The following is an 18,465-nucleotide window of genomic DNA, read 5'->3' on the forward strand; positions in this document are numbered from 1 at the left end:
TCCTTAACTTCTTTCTTGTTTATTTTGAGGTTGGATTTATCAAGTTCAGAGAGGGGGAGATTAAGGTCCCCCACTAGTATAGTTTTGCTATCTATTTCTTCCTCTAATTCCTTTACCTTCTCCTCTAGGAATTTGGATGCTATTCCACTTGGTGCATATATGTTAAGTAATGATATTGCTTCATTTTCGATGGTGCCTTTTAATAGGATATAATTTCCTTCCTTATCTCTTTTAATTAGGTCAATTTTTGCTTTTACTTTATCTGAGATAAGGATTGCTACACTTGCTTTTTTTTTTTTACTTTAGCTGAAGCATGATATATTTTAATCAAGCCTTTTACCTTTACCCTGTGTGGATCCCTCTGTTTCAGATGTGTTTCTTGTAAATAGTATATTGTGGGATTATGATTTTTAATCCATTCTGCTATCTGTCTCTGTTTTATGGGAGAGTTCATTCCATTCACATTTACAGTCATTATTGTTATCTGTTTCTTTCCCTTCACTCTATTCCCACCCCTGTTAATGCTCATATTTTTCCCCCTTCTCCCTTCCCCCCCTTAATCGTTTTCCTTTTGACCACCACCTCCCTCGGTATTCCCTTATCTGCCCCCCTCCCTTTTCCTCCCCTTTCCCGTTACTTCTTCCCTCCCTACTAACCCCCCCCCTTGTAGCCCTTTCTCCCTCCTACTGCCTGTAGGATATTTTTATACTTAATGAAGTATGTTATTTCTTCTTCGCACCAATAGTGACAGGGACAAATCTCATGCGAAGCTCCTCTCCCTCCCCTCTTTCCCTCTAATATAATACATTTTGCGTTTCTTCTCCATAGAGTCCTATGCTTAACTGGTTGTTATTCCCTCCTTGCACCAGACCCAGTGAGGGAAAAGTTCATATGATCCTTATCTCCCTCCCTTCTTTTCCTCTGCTATACTGTTTTTATGTCTCTTTGTGTGGCATAATTTACCCTTTTCTACTTCATTCATTCCTCTTCTTCCATCGCAGTCCCTTTGTAGCCCTTAATAAGATTTTTTAATCGTCATTTTGTATATTTTATACTCATACCCACTCTTGCATCTCGTAATTGTAGGTTGAATTTTCCATTGAGCTCTCACTTTTTCATCAGGAAGGTCTGGAACTCTGTTATATCGTTGAATGACCATCTCTTTGCCTGGAAGAATATGCTCAGTCTCGCTGGGTATGTGATCCTTGGTTGTAATCCGAGCTCTTTTGCCTTCCAGAAAATTGTATTCCACTGCCTCCAATCTTTTAGTGTAGAGGCTGCCAAATGCTGTGCGATCCTCACTGTGGACCCTCGATATTTGAATTGTTTATTTCTGGCCACTTGAAGTATTTGCTCTTTTATCTGGTAGTTCTGGAGTTTGGCCACAACATTTCGAGGACTTTTCAGTTTGGGATCTCTTTCAGCAGGTGTCCAGTGGATTCTCTTGATTTCTATTTTACCCTGAGGTTCTAGTATCTCAGGGCAGTTTTCCTTAACGAGCTCTTGGAGAATGTTGTCCAGGCTCATTTTTTCATCATAATTTTCTGGTAGGCGTATAATTCTCAGATTATCTCTCCTGGATCTGTTTTTCAGGTCAGTTATTTTTCCATTGAGGTATTTTACCTCTTTTTCTAATTTTTCATTCTTGTTGTTTTGTTTGACTAATTCTTGGTTCCTCATAGAGTTATTTGTTTTAATTTGGTCGATTCTGGTTTTTAGCAAACCATTTTCCTCGGTTAATTTTTGGAGCTCCTTTTCCATATCATACACTTTTATTTTTAAGGAGCTGTTTTCTTCATTATAATGTTTTTCTCATTCTGTAATTTTGATTTTAAAAGAATTATTCATTTTGTCTTCTATCTCTCTCATTCGGTTTTCAAAGTTCCTTTTGATCTCATCTAGGAGAGCCTTCTGTGCTTGGGACCCCTTCCCTGTTGATGTTTCATCTGTGGGTGTGGAGTCTACATTGTCTCCCTCTGAGTTTGGTTCCTCCCTCTGAGGATAGTAGGACTCCAGAGTCTTCGTAGTCTGCTTTCTACCCATTTTGAGGTAGGGTCCTAGCCATGTCCTCCCTCTAGGATCCCATGCCTTTACTGTAGAGGGTTTTGCCCTGGGGCGATAGTTACTATGTTTTCAGGGTCAGTAGGGGGAGGTTGTAGCAGGTGAGTTTCACTCTGTCATCCTGGTCTTTGGAGGTCCTGATAGGGGCTTTTTTTTTTTTAAATTTCTGGGCTATGAAGTGGTAGCCCCAGGAGTGTTTGCTGTCCAGGACAGGGGCCCCTGCATTTGGTTCTTACCTTGTTCTTTCCAGTCCCAGCCCTTTGGTGATAGGCCTGGTAGTGGCTCTTGTGGTTGGTGGTACGACTTGCCCTCTGAGTTGATCAGGCCTCTTCCGGGCCTGCCCCTGCGTATGCGGGCCTTCTGGCCTTCTAGCCTTCTGGGCCTGCCTCTGTGTCTCTAACAGATGTTTTTTACCAAAAAAAAAAAATTATTTTGGGTAGTTCTAAGATGATGTCTGTGGATATTATGAATGGTGATCAGTAAAAACTGAATGTGCAGTGACTTTTTCCATTTTAAAGAATCTGGAGAGAGATAGGAACTCATGTAGGCAAAGGCTTTCATCTGTTGCTTTCTAATGGGCTGCTTTAGGAATGCAGGATGTGTGCAGAACTATGGGTATGAGTCTTTGCTGCTTTTTAAAATCCTGTACAGATACACTCTGGGACTCCTCAGAATTGGTTTCTATGTCACTAGAGTTTTCCTTTATCTTCAGTCTTTCCAGTAAAGATTCATCCTATGGTTCTGTCATCATCTAATTTCTTTCCTTACAGGTGAGCCAGTGGACCAGACTCTGTGAGCTCAGCATCCCACTGGCTGTGGAGAGGTTCCTAAGTGAGCCGCCTGGACCCCAGACTCCTATCCCAGAGGCAGTGCTCCAGGTGGAAAGGAAGCTCAGGGAGCCTGTGAGAGTGCACAATGATGACAAGATCCGAAGGCAAAAGCTGAAGCGGCAGCAGGAGACAGAAGTGCCTGGGCAGAGTCCTGTCTCTGGTCCCCAAGGAGCCCTCAGAGAAAATTCTGAGCCTCCCACAGAGAACCTAGAACTCACAGTGGCGCTATCCAGACTCAGCATCCAGGAAGCTCCTGCCGAGAGCCCTCGGGAACCTGTGCACATCAGGAAAGTGCAGACCTCAGACCTGCCTCCTCTGGACCACCTCTTTGCAGAAGGCCTCTATTTCACCCTTGCTGACCTAGTTCTTTTGCCCTGTATACATCAGTTTCTGGTAAGGCAGCATTTGAAAAACCTGTATTGTGTAGAGTGGGGAAAGGTCCAGAATTAATTAAAGTGATGTAAGGAATGGTACTACCTGGTACCTGGTCAGAACAAAGTGCTTTTGTTTCTCAGGTTGTTGAATTGGGGAAAATGACATTTTCTTAGGAAGCATTTGATAAGACTGTAAAATACAAAAGGCACCAGGAGTTAATAGTTATCTTAATTGTTCTTTAAAAATCAATAAAAAAAGTTTACAGAATCAGTTATTACAGTAAGTAGTTGGTAAATTATCTAGTCTTGAGAAATTTAAAAACATTTTTTTATTCTGAACGTAAGAAATAAAACAAATATTTCAATAATAAAGTGGAATTAAAAACAAAAGATGATTGTACCTGAAACTACAGATCTATTACATACAACTTGTTATTCCTTTTAAATATGCAACAAAGTTATCGTGTAACTTTTTTTCTCTCCCCCCTAAAGATGGCTTCCATTAGACATATATATATACATACACACATACGCATATGTGTGTATACACGTGTATATACATATGTATGTGTTTGTACATGAACATATGTGTACACACACATATGTCATTTCTTTTTCTGCATGCAGATAGCATCTTCATAGGACCTTTGTAGTTAATTTGGTATTTTATAATAGTCAGAATGACTTGATTGCTCAAAGTTGTTCTTGAAACTATTACTTTTACTATATACAGTGTTCTCTTGGTTCTGCTCATTTTTTATTCATTATTTAGTGCAACTCATTCCATGTTTTTCTAAAATCTTTAAGCTCATAATTTCTTTTTTTTTTAATCAAATACCTTATTAGTTTCTGGTTTACATCATTCATTTCTGCAAGATTTTGAGTTACAAATTTTCTCCCCATTTTTCCCCTATCTACCACCCCAAAATAGCAATCCCACTGGATATCCCCTCCTCCAGTCTGCTCTCTCCCATATTTTCTCCCATACCCCCTCTGACTTTCCAGTAGGGCATGGTGGATCTCTATGCCCTATGTATATCTTATTTCCCAGTTACATGTAAGATAATATTAATAATAGTCTGTGTATATATATATATATATATATTTTTTTTTAAACATTTAATTTTAAAACTTTGAATTCAGATTCATTCCCTTCCTCCCTTGTCACCCACCCTTACTGGGAAGATAAGCAATTCAGTATAGGTTGTACATGGGTAGCTATGTAAAACATTTCCATAGTGGATATATTGTAAAAGACTGACTATATTTCCCTGCCTCCTATCCCACCTCCCACTTGTTCTGTTCTCTACTTTGATCCTGTCCCTTTTCAAAAGTGGGTGCTTCCAACTTTCCTCCCCCCAGCCTGCCCTCTCTTCCATCATCCCCTCTCTCATCCCCTTCCCCTCTACTCTCCTGTAGGGTGAGATACCCTATTTAGTGTGTATGTAATTCCCTCCCTAAGCCAAAATCAATGAGAATAAGGTTGACCCATTCCCTTTTGCCCTCCTGTTCCCCTCCATTGTAACTATTTTCCCTTGCCTCTTCTATATGACATAGTTTACCCCATTCTGTCTCTCTCCATCTCCTCTCATTATAATCCTCTCTCACCTCTTAATTTCACCTTTTAAGTATCATCTCTTCCTATTAAATTGGTCCTGTGCCCTCTATCTATGTATACCTGTACACATATATGCACACATTCACATATGTATTCATATGCCCATATACCTATCTATATAGACATATATATGTATGTCTGTATATATATATACATATACATATGTACAGACACACACACATTTCTATTCCCTTCAACTATTCTTATAGTGAGAAAGGTTTCATCAGTTACAATTATTGTTTTTCCATATAGGAATGTAAATAGTTCAACTTTGATAAGTTCCTTATGATTCCTTTTCCCTGTTTACCTTCTCATGCTTCTCTTGCTTCTTGTATCTGAATGTCAGATTTTCTATTCAACTCTGTTTTTTTCGTCAAGAATGCTTGAAAGTCCTCTATTCCACTGAATCACCATATTTTCCCCTGAAACATGATACTCACTTTTGCTGGGTAGATGATTCTTGGTTTTAGTCCCAGCTCCTTTGACCTCCAGAATATCATATTCCAAGCCCTTCAGTCCCTCAGTGTAGAAGCTGCCAGATCCTGTGTTATCCTGATTGTGTTTCCACAATATTCAAATTGTTTCTTCCTGGCTGCTTGTAATATTTTCTCTTTGATTTGGGAACTCTGGAACCTGACTATAATATTCCTAGTAGTTTTCTTTTTGGGATCTTTTTCAGGAGGCAATTGGTAGATTCTTTCAGCCTCTCTTTTGCCCTCTGGTTCTAAAACATCAGGGCAATTTTCCTTGAGGATTTCTTGAAGGATGATTTCTAGGTTCTTTTTCTGATCATGGCTTTCAGGTAGTTCAATAATTTTGAAGTTATCTCTCCTGGATCTATTTTCCAGGTCAGTAGTTTTCCCAATGATATATTTCACATTGTCTTTTATTTTTTCATTTGTTTGGATCTGTTTAATAGTACTTGATTTTTCATAACATCAATTATCCATTTTACATCTCACAATGCTATCCCTTGTTTGTTTGTAAATTGTTCATGTAGCCATAAGTCTGATAGGTAATATGTTTTATGTTCTTCTAATTTTTTTTGGTAGTACCTGCCTTTATAATGTATCCATCTTGACCTTATTGTGGTAAATAGTATAAAATACTGGTCTATTCCCACTTTCTGCTAGACTTTTTGCTTTCCAAATAATGAATTTTTATCCTGAAACTTGTCTTTACACTTATCAAACACTTGGTTACTATATTCCTTTGCTACTATAAATTGTAGTTCTCCTCTGTTCTACTGATGTACCTTTCAGTTTCTTAGCCAGTACCAGATAGTTTTCATAATTGTTGCCTGATTATTTTAAGATCTGCTACTGCTAGACCTCCTTCCTTTACATTTTTCCATTAATTTCTTTGATATTCTTGACCTTTTGTTCTTTCAAATGAATTTTGTTATTATTTTTTCTTATTCATTAAAATAAATTTTTGGTAATTTAATTGAGATGGCATTGAATATATAGATTTATTTAGGAAAATTATCATTTTTATTATATTAAACCTGCCTACTCATAAACAATTAATATTTCTGTATTTAAATCTGATTTTATTTGTTTAAAAAGTTTTTATGATTTTGTACATATAGTTCCTGGATTTGCTTTGGCAGGTATTCTCCGAGGTATTTTATATTACCTAGAGTTATTTTGAATGGGATATTTCTAGCTGTCTCTTCCTGCAGGGTCCTGTTGGTGGTACATAGGAATGTTGATGATTTATGTGGGTTTATTTTATATCCTGCTACTTTGCTAAAATTATTAATTTTCCTATTAATTTTGTTAGTTGAATCTTTAGGATTTTCCAAGTATATCATCATATCATCTACAAAAAATGATAGTTTTATTACCTCATTGCCCAATGATTCTATTTCTTTTCCTTCTCTTATTGCTACTGCTAGCATTACCAATACAGTATTGAATAATATTGGTGACCCTGGGTATCCTTATTTCACACCTGATCTTACTGAGAAGACTTCTACCTTATCTCCATTTAAAATAATGTTTGATGATAGTTTTATCAATTTAAGGAAAAGTCCATTTATACCTAAACTTTCAAGTGTTTTTTAATAGAAATGAGTTTTATATTTTATCGAATGATTTTTCTGCATCTATTGATATATCCATATACTTTTTATTACTTTTACTATTGATATAATCAGTTATGTTAATAGTTTTCCTTATGTTAAACCATCTTTGCATTCCTGGTATGGAATCCCATTTGGTCATATTGTATAATCTTTGTAATATACTGTTGTAATGTTTTATCTTTCTCTATTTTATTGATGTAAGCCATTTGAGATCTGAATTCTTCTCTGATTACTGCTTTTGCTATATCCCATCGGTTTTGATATGTTGTCTCATTATTGTCTTTCTCTTTAATGAAATTATTGATTATTTCCTTTTTTTCTTGGTCTAACCCTGTTATTTCATCCAGATAAGGAATTTCTAGTGAGGAAACACCCTGGTTAACCAATGCAGATCTTCTGCAACTTAGTCTCAGAGAGTTTCTTGTGACACTGAGAACTCCATTGACTTGCCCAAGGGCACACAATATATATCAAAACCAGAACTTGAACCAGGGTCATCCTCATGACTGAGACTTGGCACCTATACAATGCTGCCTCTCATTATCCCAGTGGAAGGCCCTGCCCCCAATAGAGGTTTTCATTTCGGTATTAGGCAGCCTTGTGTAGGACTTTGGGAACTATAATTCAGGATCAGAGACTGGTCCTTTTCAATTCATTACTTGTTTTTTGTTGTTGTTGTTTATTTTACTTAGATGCTTTTGAAAGATTCGTGATTTAATTGGTTTGTGTGTACACACTCTAAAAACTAAGGCATGTAGTCAGATAGCTAATATTTTAAGCTTATCTTTTAGAACATAAATCTTGAACAGATATTGTGTGTATAAAAAAAATAGGCCCAAAGTTGAATAAGAGGAGAATGGCCTGGATTGCATTTTAGAGGTCATATAGGACTTTAAAGCCCTAGACTGTCACTAAAACAAAAGCTCATCTTTTTCATGTGAACCTTCCCCCATTGATACTCTGACTTTAAATCATGGAATATTACAGTCTTCAGACAACTAAAGTGTTAAATTCATAGCCTACAGGGCAATGAAGAGGCATATAGTAGATGTAAGCAGGTTACACCACTGTATATAAGCAATGAGAAACTATACAGGAAAGCAGTACAAAGAATGTCAGAGGGGTGTATACTCGAAAAGGACTGGACAGGGTCTTTTGGGGCAGTAATGCCTGTTCTAGGCAGACTGTACAACCTTCATCCTCCATCAATATCCATATTATTATCAAGAGATGTCGAGGAAGCCACTCCACCATGTTGAGAGGACTCCCAGTGGAAGAAGAGGCTCAAGGGAGAAGATGATGACTTAGATGAGTTGGGATTTATGCTATTAGAGAGAGGAAGCACACTGATGTAATCACGGGTACATTGTTCTCTTTACTGAAGGCTACACAGATTTCAGCCTCTCTGTGCATTCTGCCTCAGTCCACTCCTCTTGCTCCCCCGAGGCTTTCCTATGGGAGGTGAACTGATCAGTAGCGCTAAAAGCTACTGCTTTTTTTACTGCCTTTGTTGGCACCCCATTTTAACTTAGGGATGGGCAGAGAAAATAAAGGATACTCCCAGGGTGTTCATTACAGCATTAGACATGGTAACGTTTAGGCTAAGGCAGGAGAAGGAGAGAGGTTTATGATCCCTCTTGTGAACCTGGCATTTACCAGGCTGTGTCAAACTTTTTATCTTTCCTACTTTGGTATGGGACATCCTTGACACACTAGATGATACACCGTGTCTCTGAGTACATCCTTGGACATAAAGATCTGATTCAGATGAAAAAGCAGGCATTTGGGCCAGTAGTTTCTAATGTTTTAGTGGCCTCTTTCTTTTCTTGGTAAGAACATTGCTTGTGAGCTTTTTCTTTTTCTTTTCTGGACTTTTCTTCTTCCGAGGTATCAAGAGAATCAATTCCCAAGGGTTTTAAAATTCTCATCACTTCCAGCACAATTCTTCAGTATGTAGTGGAGTTGGTCCAGCTATTGTCCAGACTCCATCTTCCCTGTTCCTGTCATGCTGTTTCTATAGCATATCTGGTATATTGAGATGGAAAGAGTCCAATTGTGGTTGTTACTAACAAAATGTTTGCTGTAAAAAAGGCTAACAGCTACGTTTAAGGTGACATGCATGGTATACTAAAAAAAAAAAAACCCACCACCAACAACTTGGTTTAGAGTCACTAGGTCTGGGTTTGAATCCTAACTCTGACATTTATTAGCTTTGTGACCATAAGTAAATCACTTAACCCCTTAGCCTCAGTTTTCCTATCTGTAAAATGGTGATAATAATACTTTCGGTGCTTACCTCACAGAATTGTTATAAGGGAAACAACTTTGTAAATTTTAAAGTGCCATTAAGAAGGCGCTGTTCTTATTTTTTGTCTGTCTTCTTCTTGAACTTAATTTAAAAATTCTCTATCTGGATAAGCTGCCTGAACTGAATGATTGCACAGAAGTCTGCTCAGCTTTATTTGCTTTTTGCTGATAGAGAGGGATATTGCTTTTAATCTTCTTTGCTCCTCCATAGCATTTTGCAAACAAGTTTATGCTTGCCATTATAAGCCTTAATTTTCCTATCACCATAATATTTCTCATTTCCCAACTCCATTATTACTTGTACAAATCAGGACCAGCATTTTGCCTAATTGTAGAACTCCAAGCCATGACATTACTTTCTTCTTTGTTTTTTCTTTTTCAACATTCTACATTGATGGTAATAGCTGACATTTATAGGACTCTTAAAGAGACCAAATAACCTTCCAGACATGGGTGTGAGTGCAAGGAGAGGTAACTTTCAGGAAAATCTGGTTTTTATAAGATACACAAATATGTGCTTTGTGGCGGGCTGTATTTTTATCTCCATTTTTGGCCTAATTTTTGGTTTAGTCTAAAATTATGGACATGGCGATGTTATAAGGTTTCAGGCATGGCAGAGAGTATGGAGGAGTAGAATGATTATTTGCAGGCCTGCCCCAGAAAAAAAAAAACATTTCTGAAGCATGTTAAGTGTGTCCTTGGTGTCCCTTCATTGTTGTCTGTGTGTCTCTTGCTTCCATCCCTCAAGAGACAGTGGCTTGAAGCAGTGTCCTTACACAAGCTTCCCCATGGCCTGTGTCTCAAATGTTTTCCTTCCATCTTGATCTTATATTAATTTGGTCTTAATACACTGCACTGCACTTATTTTTAGACAGCGATTTGCAGTGTTCATACATACATATAGTGTGTACCTCTTGATAGTCAGCACAGTCTTATGGAAAGAGATGAAGGATCCATGTTCAGATGTCGGTGCTACTTCTTACTTCCTGTAGGACTGTGAGTGAATGACTTAACTTCTCTGGATCTCATTTTTCTTATGTATAAAATAACAGATTTGGATCAGATGATCTGTACTGTGTCTTCCAGTTCTAAACTGATAATCGTGTAAAGCCCATGGTGTGTGCAGTGCAAATGTGACCCCCATTTTATAGATGAAGAAACTCTCCAAACAGAGAGATTGTGATTTACCCAGTCTCATAAGGTCACCACTACAGAACTATCAAATTACTTTTTCTGAAACTCAGAGCTGACCACGTCACCCTGGTATTTAATAAATCAAGTGGCTTCCTTATCTTTTACTTCTAGCTCTAAATATAAAATCCCATTTGACATTCAAACCTTTTCAAAAGTTAGATCCCGCCTGCCTAACCTTCCAGTCTTCTCACCCCTTACTTCTCCCCACACCCCACATACTCTGATTCAGTAATTTTGGCTTCCTTGGTGTTCCTCCCCCACACACTCTGTTTCCAGGCTCTAGGGATTTTCGCTGCCTGGCCCTCATACCTGGAATACTCTCTATCATCTCTGTCACCTGGTCTCCCTCACTTCCTTTAAATGCCAGTTAAAATCCCACCTTTTGGAGTAAGACTTTCCTGATCCCCCATAAAGCTTTCTCTTTCTTCTGTTGACGATCTATGATTTATCCTGCATCTAGCTTGTTTGTCCGAGTTGTGTACATGTTGTCTCTGCCCTTAGACTGAGAACTCCTAGGGAACAGGGACCTTGTATCCTCAGTGCTTACAATGCCTGGCACGTAGTAGACACTTAATAAATGCATATTGACCGACTGACTCCTGACTAGTGCCGGAGCTAGACTATGATCCCAGAGTCTTTTGCCTTGAAGTTCATGGCTGTTTTCAACCATATGTTATGCCATATAATTATTAATAACGAATGTCTTAACACTTTAGAATCACCATTAGGGCTTTGTAGAAGTAATTAGAAAGTAGTGTAAATGTTCTTATTAATTATAGTATTTGTTTATTTCATACTATATCTGGTTTAATTCTAATTGAATTAGTTGATTGGAGTGTTAAAACACTTGATTTTGTTTCTGTCATTGGAAAAAAAAGAAGAAAATTATCTTCTTGAAGTAATATTCTTTCTGAAACTAAATCAGATGTTCAAGGCGCTGTTATGCTCTGATTGGATGAAGAGGGAGTTTGCAGGATAGCATCAGCATTCATTATAGGAGGAAGGGATATTGGCAGCACAATCTCTTTAAAATAGAATTTCCAAAGCTTGATATTTTACTCTGTGAATTATAGGTTGCCATTGTTACCTCAATATGAGCAATTCAGGAATCCTCCATAACCCGCCCCCCCCCATCCCCCTGTCCACCCAACGATTGTGTTCTCTAGAAGAAGTTGTCCATATTATTGAATGTTCTGGAACTATAGATATCTTCCTGTGGCAGAGGCTGCACTGTGACAGTGAAGAGTGTTTGGATTTGAGATCAGGTCTAGATGCATGGTTGTCAACAGGTTGGCTTATGGCAAGGAGGAGACCTGATTGGTGGATTTGCTCTCATTTTTAAGATTTTAGATGGTGGCAGTGACTTATTCAGCAAATGAACTCTGGGGAGTGTCTATGAAGCTCTGCTGTGACATCAAAGTGTGGGACAGAGGTGTTTTATTAAAGAGACTTCATTCACGTGTCAGTTGACTACTTTTCTAAGTCTCCTCCAGGGGTAATTCAGAAAGAAAGGAAAAAGGAGTGAAATTTATCTTTTTAAGATTACATTTCACCCTTCGTAGAGGTCTGGCTTAATGTATATTAAGTCTGTCTTTCTGTTCAGGAGGAAATATGAACCTCATCACCTTTGTTCAGTCTTGATTTTTCCATGACTCCTCTTGGTCTACTAGAGTAATGTTGGCAAAAGGTTTTAACCTCCTTAGTATTATTTGTCCAAAAAAGGGGATTCCAAATTCTAGTGATAAAGAATTATGGTGACAGGTTCTATAAAAATATAGAGATTTATATAGAAGATACTATATATATTTAAATGAGTTTTTGCAGGTGTTTAGAAGAATGAAATTTTGAGAGTTAACATTTGGGTTCTATTTGGTGTTCTAAGCTTATTTCATTGTTTCTGTCTTTGGTTCAACATTCATCAGATTGCTCCCAAATATACTTAAACATGTCTTTTTTTCCTTCTCCAGTTACCCACTTTTGCAGTCTCTTAGACATCCTTAATTTTTTCCTTTTCCCCACACCTCCTCCACATCCAATCAGTTACCAAATCTTATTGATTCTCCTTCCGTAATACATATTCAATGCATCACTTTCTCTCTCCTCATGCAGTCATCAGCCTAGTTGATTTCCTAATTTGGTCTTCCTGACTACTGTCTTTCCCTTCAACAATCTATCCTTCACAAAGGTGCCAAAGTGGTTTTCTTGAAGTTCAGATCTGAACACCCTACTGCCTTGACCAAGAAGCTTTATTAGCTCTGTAGTGCCTTTAGGCTAAAATACAAACTTCTCTTTGGCTTCTGCAACCCTCCACAGTCTTTAAAATGCCTTTAAAAAGGCTGTTGACTTATTACTCCCAAATGGCCACTCCATGTTACACCAGGCTGGTGGGCTTGTTCCCACTTCCTGCCTTTATGACTGTGCATGTCCCCCATTCCTGGAGACTCCGAGAGCAAACTTTTCCTCTTGGAATCCCTTGTCCCCTTCAAGACTCAGCTCAAGAGCTAAAGCCTAAAAGAAGTTTTTCCTGATACCACAGTTTTTATTTCTCCCTCTCCATGCTCACTTTTCCCATTGCATTCATTTTATATACCATTAAGAATGGATACATTTATATATAATTAATTACATACATTGTATTTATTTGTATACAATTAAAGATGAAAATCTTTTAATATGTGTTAACAGTTCCTCTAGTAGAAGGCATGCTCCTTAAAGATAGGGACTTGTGTTAGTACCTGGTACAGTGCTTAGAACATAGTAGGCATTTTAATATGTGAGTATTAGGGCAGCTAAGTGGCACCTAGAGTCAGGAAGACCTGAGTTCAAATCCAGCCTCAAATACTTACTAGCTGTATGATCCTGGGTAAGTCACTCAGCTCTATTTACCTCTATTTGCTCATCTGTAAAATGAGCTGGAGAAGGAAATGCAAACCACTATAGTTTTTTTTTTTAATTTAATTTATTTATTTTTAGTTTTCAACATTTACTTCCATAAGTTTTAAATTTTTTTTTCCTTTTCCCTCCCCAAGATGGCCTGTAATCTGATATAGACTTTACATATACATTCCTATTAAACTTACTTTCACATTAGTCATGTTGTATAGAAGAATTATAACAAATGGGAGAAACCATGAGAAAGACAAAACAAAACAGAACACAACAAAAAAAGAAAATAATCTGCTTCGCTCTGTATTCTGACTCCAGAGTTCTTTCTCTGGATGTGGATGGCATTTCCTTATATACCCTGGAACAACCCTGATAAATTCCTATTCTTTGACTCTTCTTTCTGTTATATCACTTTTACTTCAGAGTGCAGTGTTTTAATTATCTTTATTATAGCTTATTTTTATAGAGCTATAGTTCCATTTTAGGCTGGTGTCTTCCTGGTAGAGTTTTGGGAGCTAAATTTAAGCACTTGATGATTTTGGATGTATTCAGCCTTAGATTCTGGCTTACTTCTATATATAGCTTACCTTCTTCCATTTTGTCAGGTTTTAGTTTTGTTTTTTTTTTTTAATTAGTCTCAGTTTCAAAGGGAGCTCCCCCCTTTTTTTAACCTTACCCCACACTTGGGGGATAGTGCTATTTTGGAATCTGCACTGACTATCCTATCCGTTTGTGGTTGCCAGGAAATATCAGTGTATTTGGCCATGATGATTTCTTAATAAGAATTGAATAAGTAATGGGAAGGATAAGGCTTTGGAACATTATTCCTGAGATAGAGTTTGAGTTTGAAAAAAGACTTCTTAAGAAAAATCTATAAATTTGAACCCACATGTTTTTTCTACTTAGCCAGATAGTGTTAATCAATTGTCAATTGTATTAAAAAATGTATTTTTTTTAGAGGGGGTGGCTAGGTGGCACAGTGAATAGAGCACCGGCCCTAGAGTCAGGAGGACCTGAGTTCAAATTTTGCCTCAGACACTTAACACAAAAACTAGCCATGTGACCTTGGACAAGTCACTTAACCCCAATTGCCCTCCAAAAAAGCAAAAAAAAAAATTTAAAGGGGCGGCCAGGTAGCACAGCGAGTAGGAGCACCAGCTCCAGTGTTGGGATGACCTGGGGATCAAATCCGGGCTCAGATACTCAGCACCACACCCAGAAATAACTGGCTGTATAACCTTGAGCAAGTTACTTAACCCCGATTGCTTTATAAAAAAAAATGTATTTTTTTCTCAAAATTTTAGATGTAAAATAAAAACCTGACATTTCTTGGTTTCTAGGGAAGTGAAGGAGTAAGAGAACTAGAGATTCTGAATTTCTTCAAATATTTATTGCATATATTCTCATAGTGGATATTGGGCAGGGGAAGAAATCTGATGTTTTCCCCCCTTTACTTGATATTACCTGGAATCTCCCTCACACTATATCATTAGAGCTGTTTAATATTTCATATCACAGACAAAATTTGGCATTTCTAGTTGATTTTGATTCTGATTTTGTGAGGAAGAACTCAGTATATTCTTAGAAGTGGTATATATGTATGTTCCTGAAGTCAGCTGAAAGTGGTATTTATTTGAAATGAAAATATCTTTAGGTCAGTGCTTAAATGGTCATTTTCTTTTCAGCTGAGCTGCATGTGGTGCTAGAGTGAACTAAATATCATTTTCTTGATAACAGTCGAGGAACCACACACACATGCACACACACACATGTCTGACATAAAATCTAGATATAGTTTAAGATATTTTTTGTCAAAGATGATACAACTAGTAGAGTTTGGTTTTTGTCAGTTTGAAGTAATCAGTTTTAAAGTGGAAAACATTTTTGTCTTGATATTTTCCCATGGGCTCTGAGGGAATTGAAGGGATTAGGAAGCCAAGTGGTTAATTGGGGGAATTGAGTGAACCACACTGATTTCCATCTTGTGATTCATTTCTGGAGCTAGCTCAGTTATCTTTCTATTTAGTTATGATTCCTAGTCCAAATTCTGTGTCCTGTGACAAAACTTTATTCAATTGTGGGAAATGAGAGAAAACCTTATTGCATTGTTTGAACCCAGCCCTGTGAGGCCAGTAAGCTGGAACACCTGTACTTGCTGCTTAGAGACCCTTAACCAAAGACCTAGATTATGCTGACCAGAGACCTCATCAGACCTGAAGATTTATGCAAGGAGTTTTCTTACAGTCATCCATCTCGAGCAATTCATATGTCTTATCTGAAAACTGGACCCACACTGATCCATCAGATATTGTTTTCATGTTCTTTTGATTGTTTACACATATGTGGGGGGAGTGAGAGACCTCCTTTTCTGATTTCAGGGAATTGTACCTGTTCAGTTTCCCCCTCTCAACTGGAAAAGTTGCTAGTCTTTCATCAAATGACAAATCAGATAACCTAATATTGTATTGTTTCCTTTTAATTGATTGTTCTTATTTGGTTAATAGTTTTTAATGTATAAAAAGTCTGTCACCGATTGTATTTGGGGTCCAGCCTTAAGCTGAAGAGGTCTGCTCCCGATTTGTTAGGTAACTGGCATGCATTGCTTGATAAATTGATATGTTTGGAAGATCAAACTTTTGTTTCCTTAGTCATTTCATCTTTCACCTGCCACAGCTCCAAATTACTTCAAATTTACTTCCTGATTAAATTCCTCCTCTTCAGCTTCCAGAATTTATATTCATTCTTATAAATTTTCTTTTTTTTAGCTTTAATTAGATTTGAGATATGCTTTTAGTAATTCATTTGTTTGCCAACGATATAGACTCAGCTTGTGGGACTTCATATTATTTCCGTTGTGCGGGGAACTTTCAGGGATAAAGGCACCCCCTCTATCATTATAGATCAGCACCTTCTCCTCAATTTATATTCTTATATTGTTGCCTTTGGTACTGAAATGAGAAGTGAACTCGTTCACTTTGTATAGTTGGTATGAATATCAGGTGGGATTTGAGTCCTGATTGTCTTGACTCTGACCATTTATTACTAGATTAATTAGAGTTAGGTTTTAAAAAAAACAAACAACCAATCAAAACCACAAACGAGCACCATGTTTTAGTTCATAGATTTGGAAAGTACAACTCCAAGGAGGAGAATGCCTTAGGATTTTAAATACTTGACTCTACCTGATTCTGCCTCCTTTACCTGACATCTGCCCACCTGTTTTGCCAGTAGGCCCCATCTTTTCTACCAGATTGCTCCTCTGTGAACTCTATTCTTTCGCTTACCTTCAAATTCTTTTTGTCTATTGGCTGCTTCTCTACTGCATATAAACATGTCTCCAATATTCCCCTAATACATCCATCCCCTCTAGCTTTTGCCATATATTCATCTCCCCTCCTCTTGGGACTAAACTCTTTGAGAAGGCCAATGCCTCTATTTCCTTTCCTTTCATTCCCTTCTTAACTTAAAAATGATTCCGTACTGAGAAGAGTAGAGGAAGGAAGGGTCGGGAGAAAAGCAGTATTTCTGGATGATTAATTCATTAACTATTTCCTGAACCTGATTTTTCCAGGGTATATAAAGTATTCTTACTGCTAGTAAGTCAGTAAATATTTCTTTTTAGACATCTTTGCCAGACACTGTAGGGTACAAAGAAAGGCAAAATAAAAAATAGTCCCTCCACTTGAAGAGTTCACAATCTAATGACATCATTCAGGTTATATGCAGGATAAAAGGAAATAATCAGTAGAAAGAAGATGATAGAATTCAGAGTGATTGAGAAAGCTTCCTATAGAAAATGGGGATTTTTAGCTGGGACTTGAGGGAAGCCAAGACAGCCAAGGAATAGATGTGGAGAAAAGCATACCATGCCTGTGAGGGACATTAAGTGAAAATGAAAAAGTCAAGAGATGGAGTGTCTTGTTCTAGGAATAACAGAGGAGACCGTGTAACTGCCTAACGTGGGGAGGAGACTGGAGCCAAAATGGCAGAGCAAAGGCAGGGACTCATCTGAGCTCTCCCAAATTCTCCTCCAGACAACTTTTAAATAACACCTCAAAATGAATTCTGGAGCAGCAGAACCGACAGAAGGACATGGTTGGTGAGAAGGGTCTTTTTCACTGGGGTGACAATGGAGTGCAGTCCAGCACTGGCTGCACCATGGCAAGCCAGCAGCAGGCCTTAAAGGTGATGAAAGTGGCAGCAGAGGCTTCTAGAACTCTCAGCCGACAGAGCATAGGGGACTGGACACTTAATGAGAAAGAAGCTACTTTGCTGGTAGTGGGTGCAGGACCCTGTTATGTTACCTGCACGTGGTTCTAAGTTGCAGTGCTAGGGTTTGGAGGAGCGCTGGTTCAGCACTGCTGCAGGGGACTGGGATCCTCATCTCAGCTTCAGGGTGAAGAAAATGCCTGTGATTGCTCGCAGACCATAGCACAGACTGACAAAGCAGTGACCATGCCTCTCTTAGATCAGGCCACCTTAGAATAACTGAAAACTTACAGATCCCTAAACTAGCTCAGAAAACAGTATCATGAAAGCCCCGAAGTTGGGACAGTACCTCCTCCGTCTTGGGAGGAGAGGCCAACTGTAATATAAAGTTAAAAGTCAAGAAATAAGCTGGGAAAATGAGCAAACAGCTACAGCTAAAAAAAACCTGACCATAGAAAGTTATTATAATAATGAGGAAAATTGAAACACAAACTCAGAAGACAACAAAATAAAAACAGCTAAGCCCAAAGCCTCAAAGAAAAATGTGAATTGGTCTCAGCTCCACCCTGCCTCCTCCCCACCAAAAAATTCCTGGAACAGCTCAAAGGATTTTAAAAATCAAATAAGAGAGGTAGAGGAAAAATTGGGAAAAGAAATGAGAAGTGATGCAAGAAAATCATGAAGAAAGAGTCAACAGCTTGGTAAAGGAGACACTAAAAAAAAATTGAAGAAAATAATACCTTAAAAAACAATAGACCAAATGGTAAAAGAGGCACAAAAAGCTAATGAAGAGAAGAACTTAAAAAGCAGAATTGGCCAAATGAAAAAACAAGTACAAATGTTCACCAATGAAAATAATTCCTTAAAAATTAGAATTGGTGGGTGGCTACATGACGC

The 18,465-nt window shown here is 37.9% G+C and overlaps 1 protein-coding gene across 3 annotated transcripts in view; it reads left to right on the forward strand.

Moving 5' to 3' along the window:
- The window catches only part of GSTCD (glutathione S-transferase C-terminal domain containing), a 196,000-nt gene that overhangs the window by 24,875 nt on the left and 152,660 nt on the right, over positions 1 to 18,465 (forward strand). For all 3 annotated transcript variants that reach the window (XM_069094733.1, XM_069094751.1, XM_069094742.1), the window contains exon 3: positions 2,832 to 3,284. In XM_069094733.1, coding sequence (XP_068950834.1) covers positions 2,832 to 3,284 — 453 coding nt within the window. The remainder of the gene's footprint in view (positions 1 to 2,831; positions 3,285 to 18,465) is intronic.

Source organism: Petaurus breviceps, unplaced genomic scaffold (assembly GCF_028583685.1).
Source record: "Petaurus breviceps papuanus isolate PSGF00001 unplaced genomic scaffold, PetGlider_PUasm1.0 126, whole genome shotgun sequence".
In the NCBI taxonomy this organism is placed as follows: domain Eukaryota; kingdom Metazoa; phylum Chordata; class Mammalia; order Diprotodontia; family Petauridae; genus Petaurus; species Petaurus breviceps.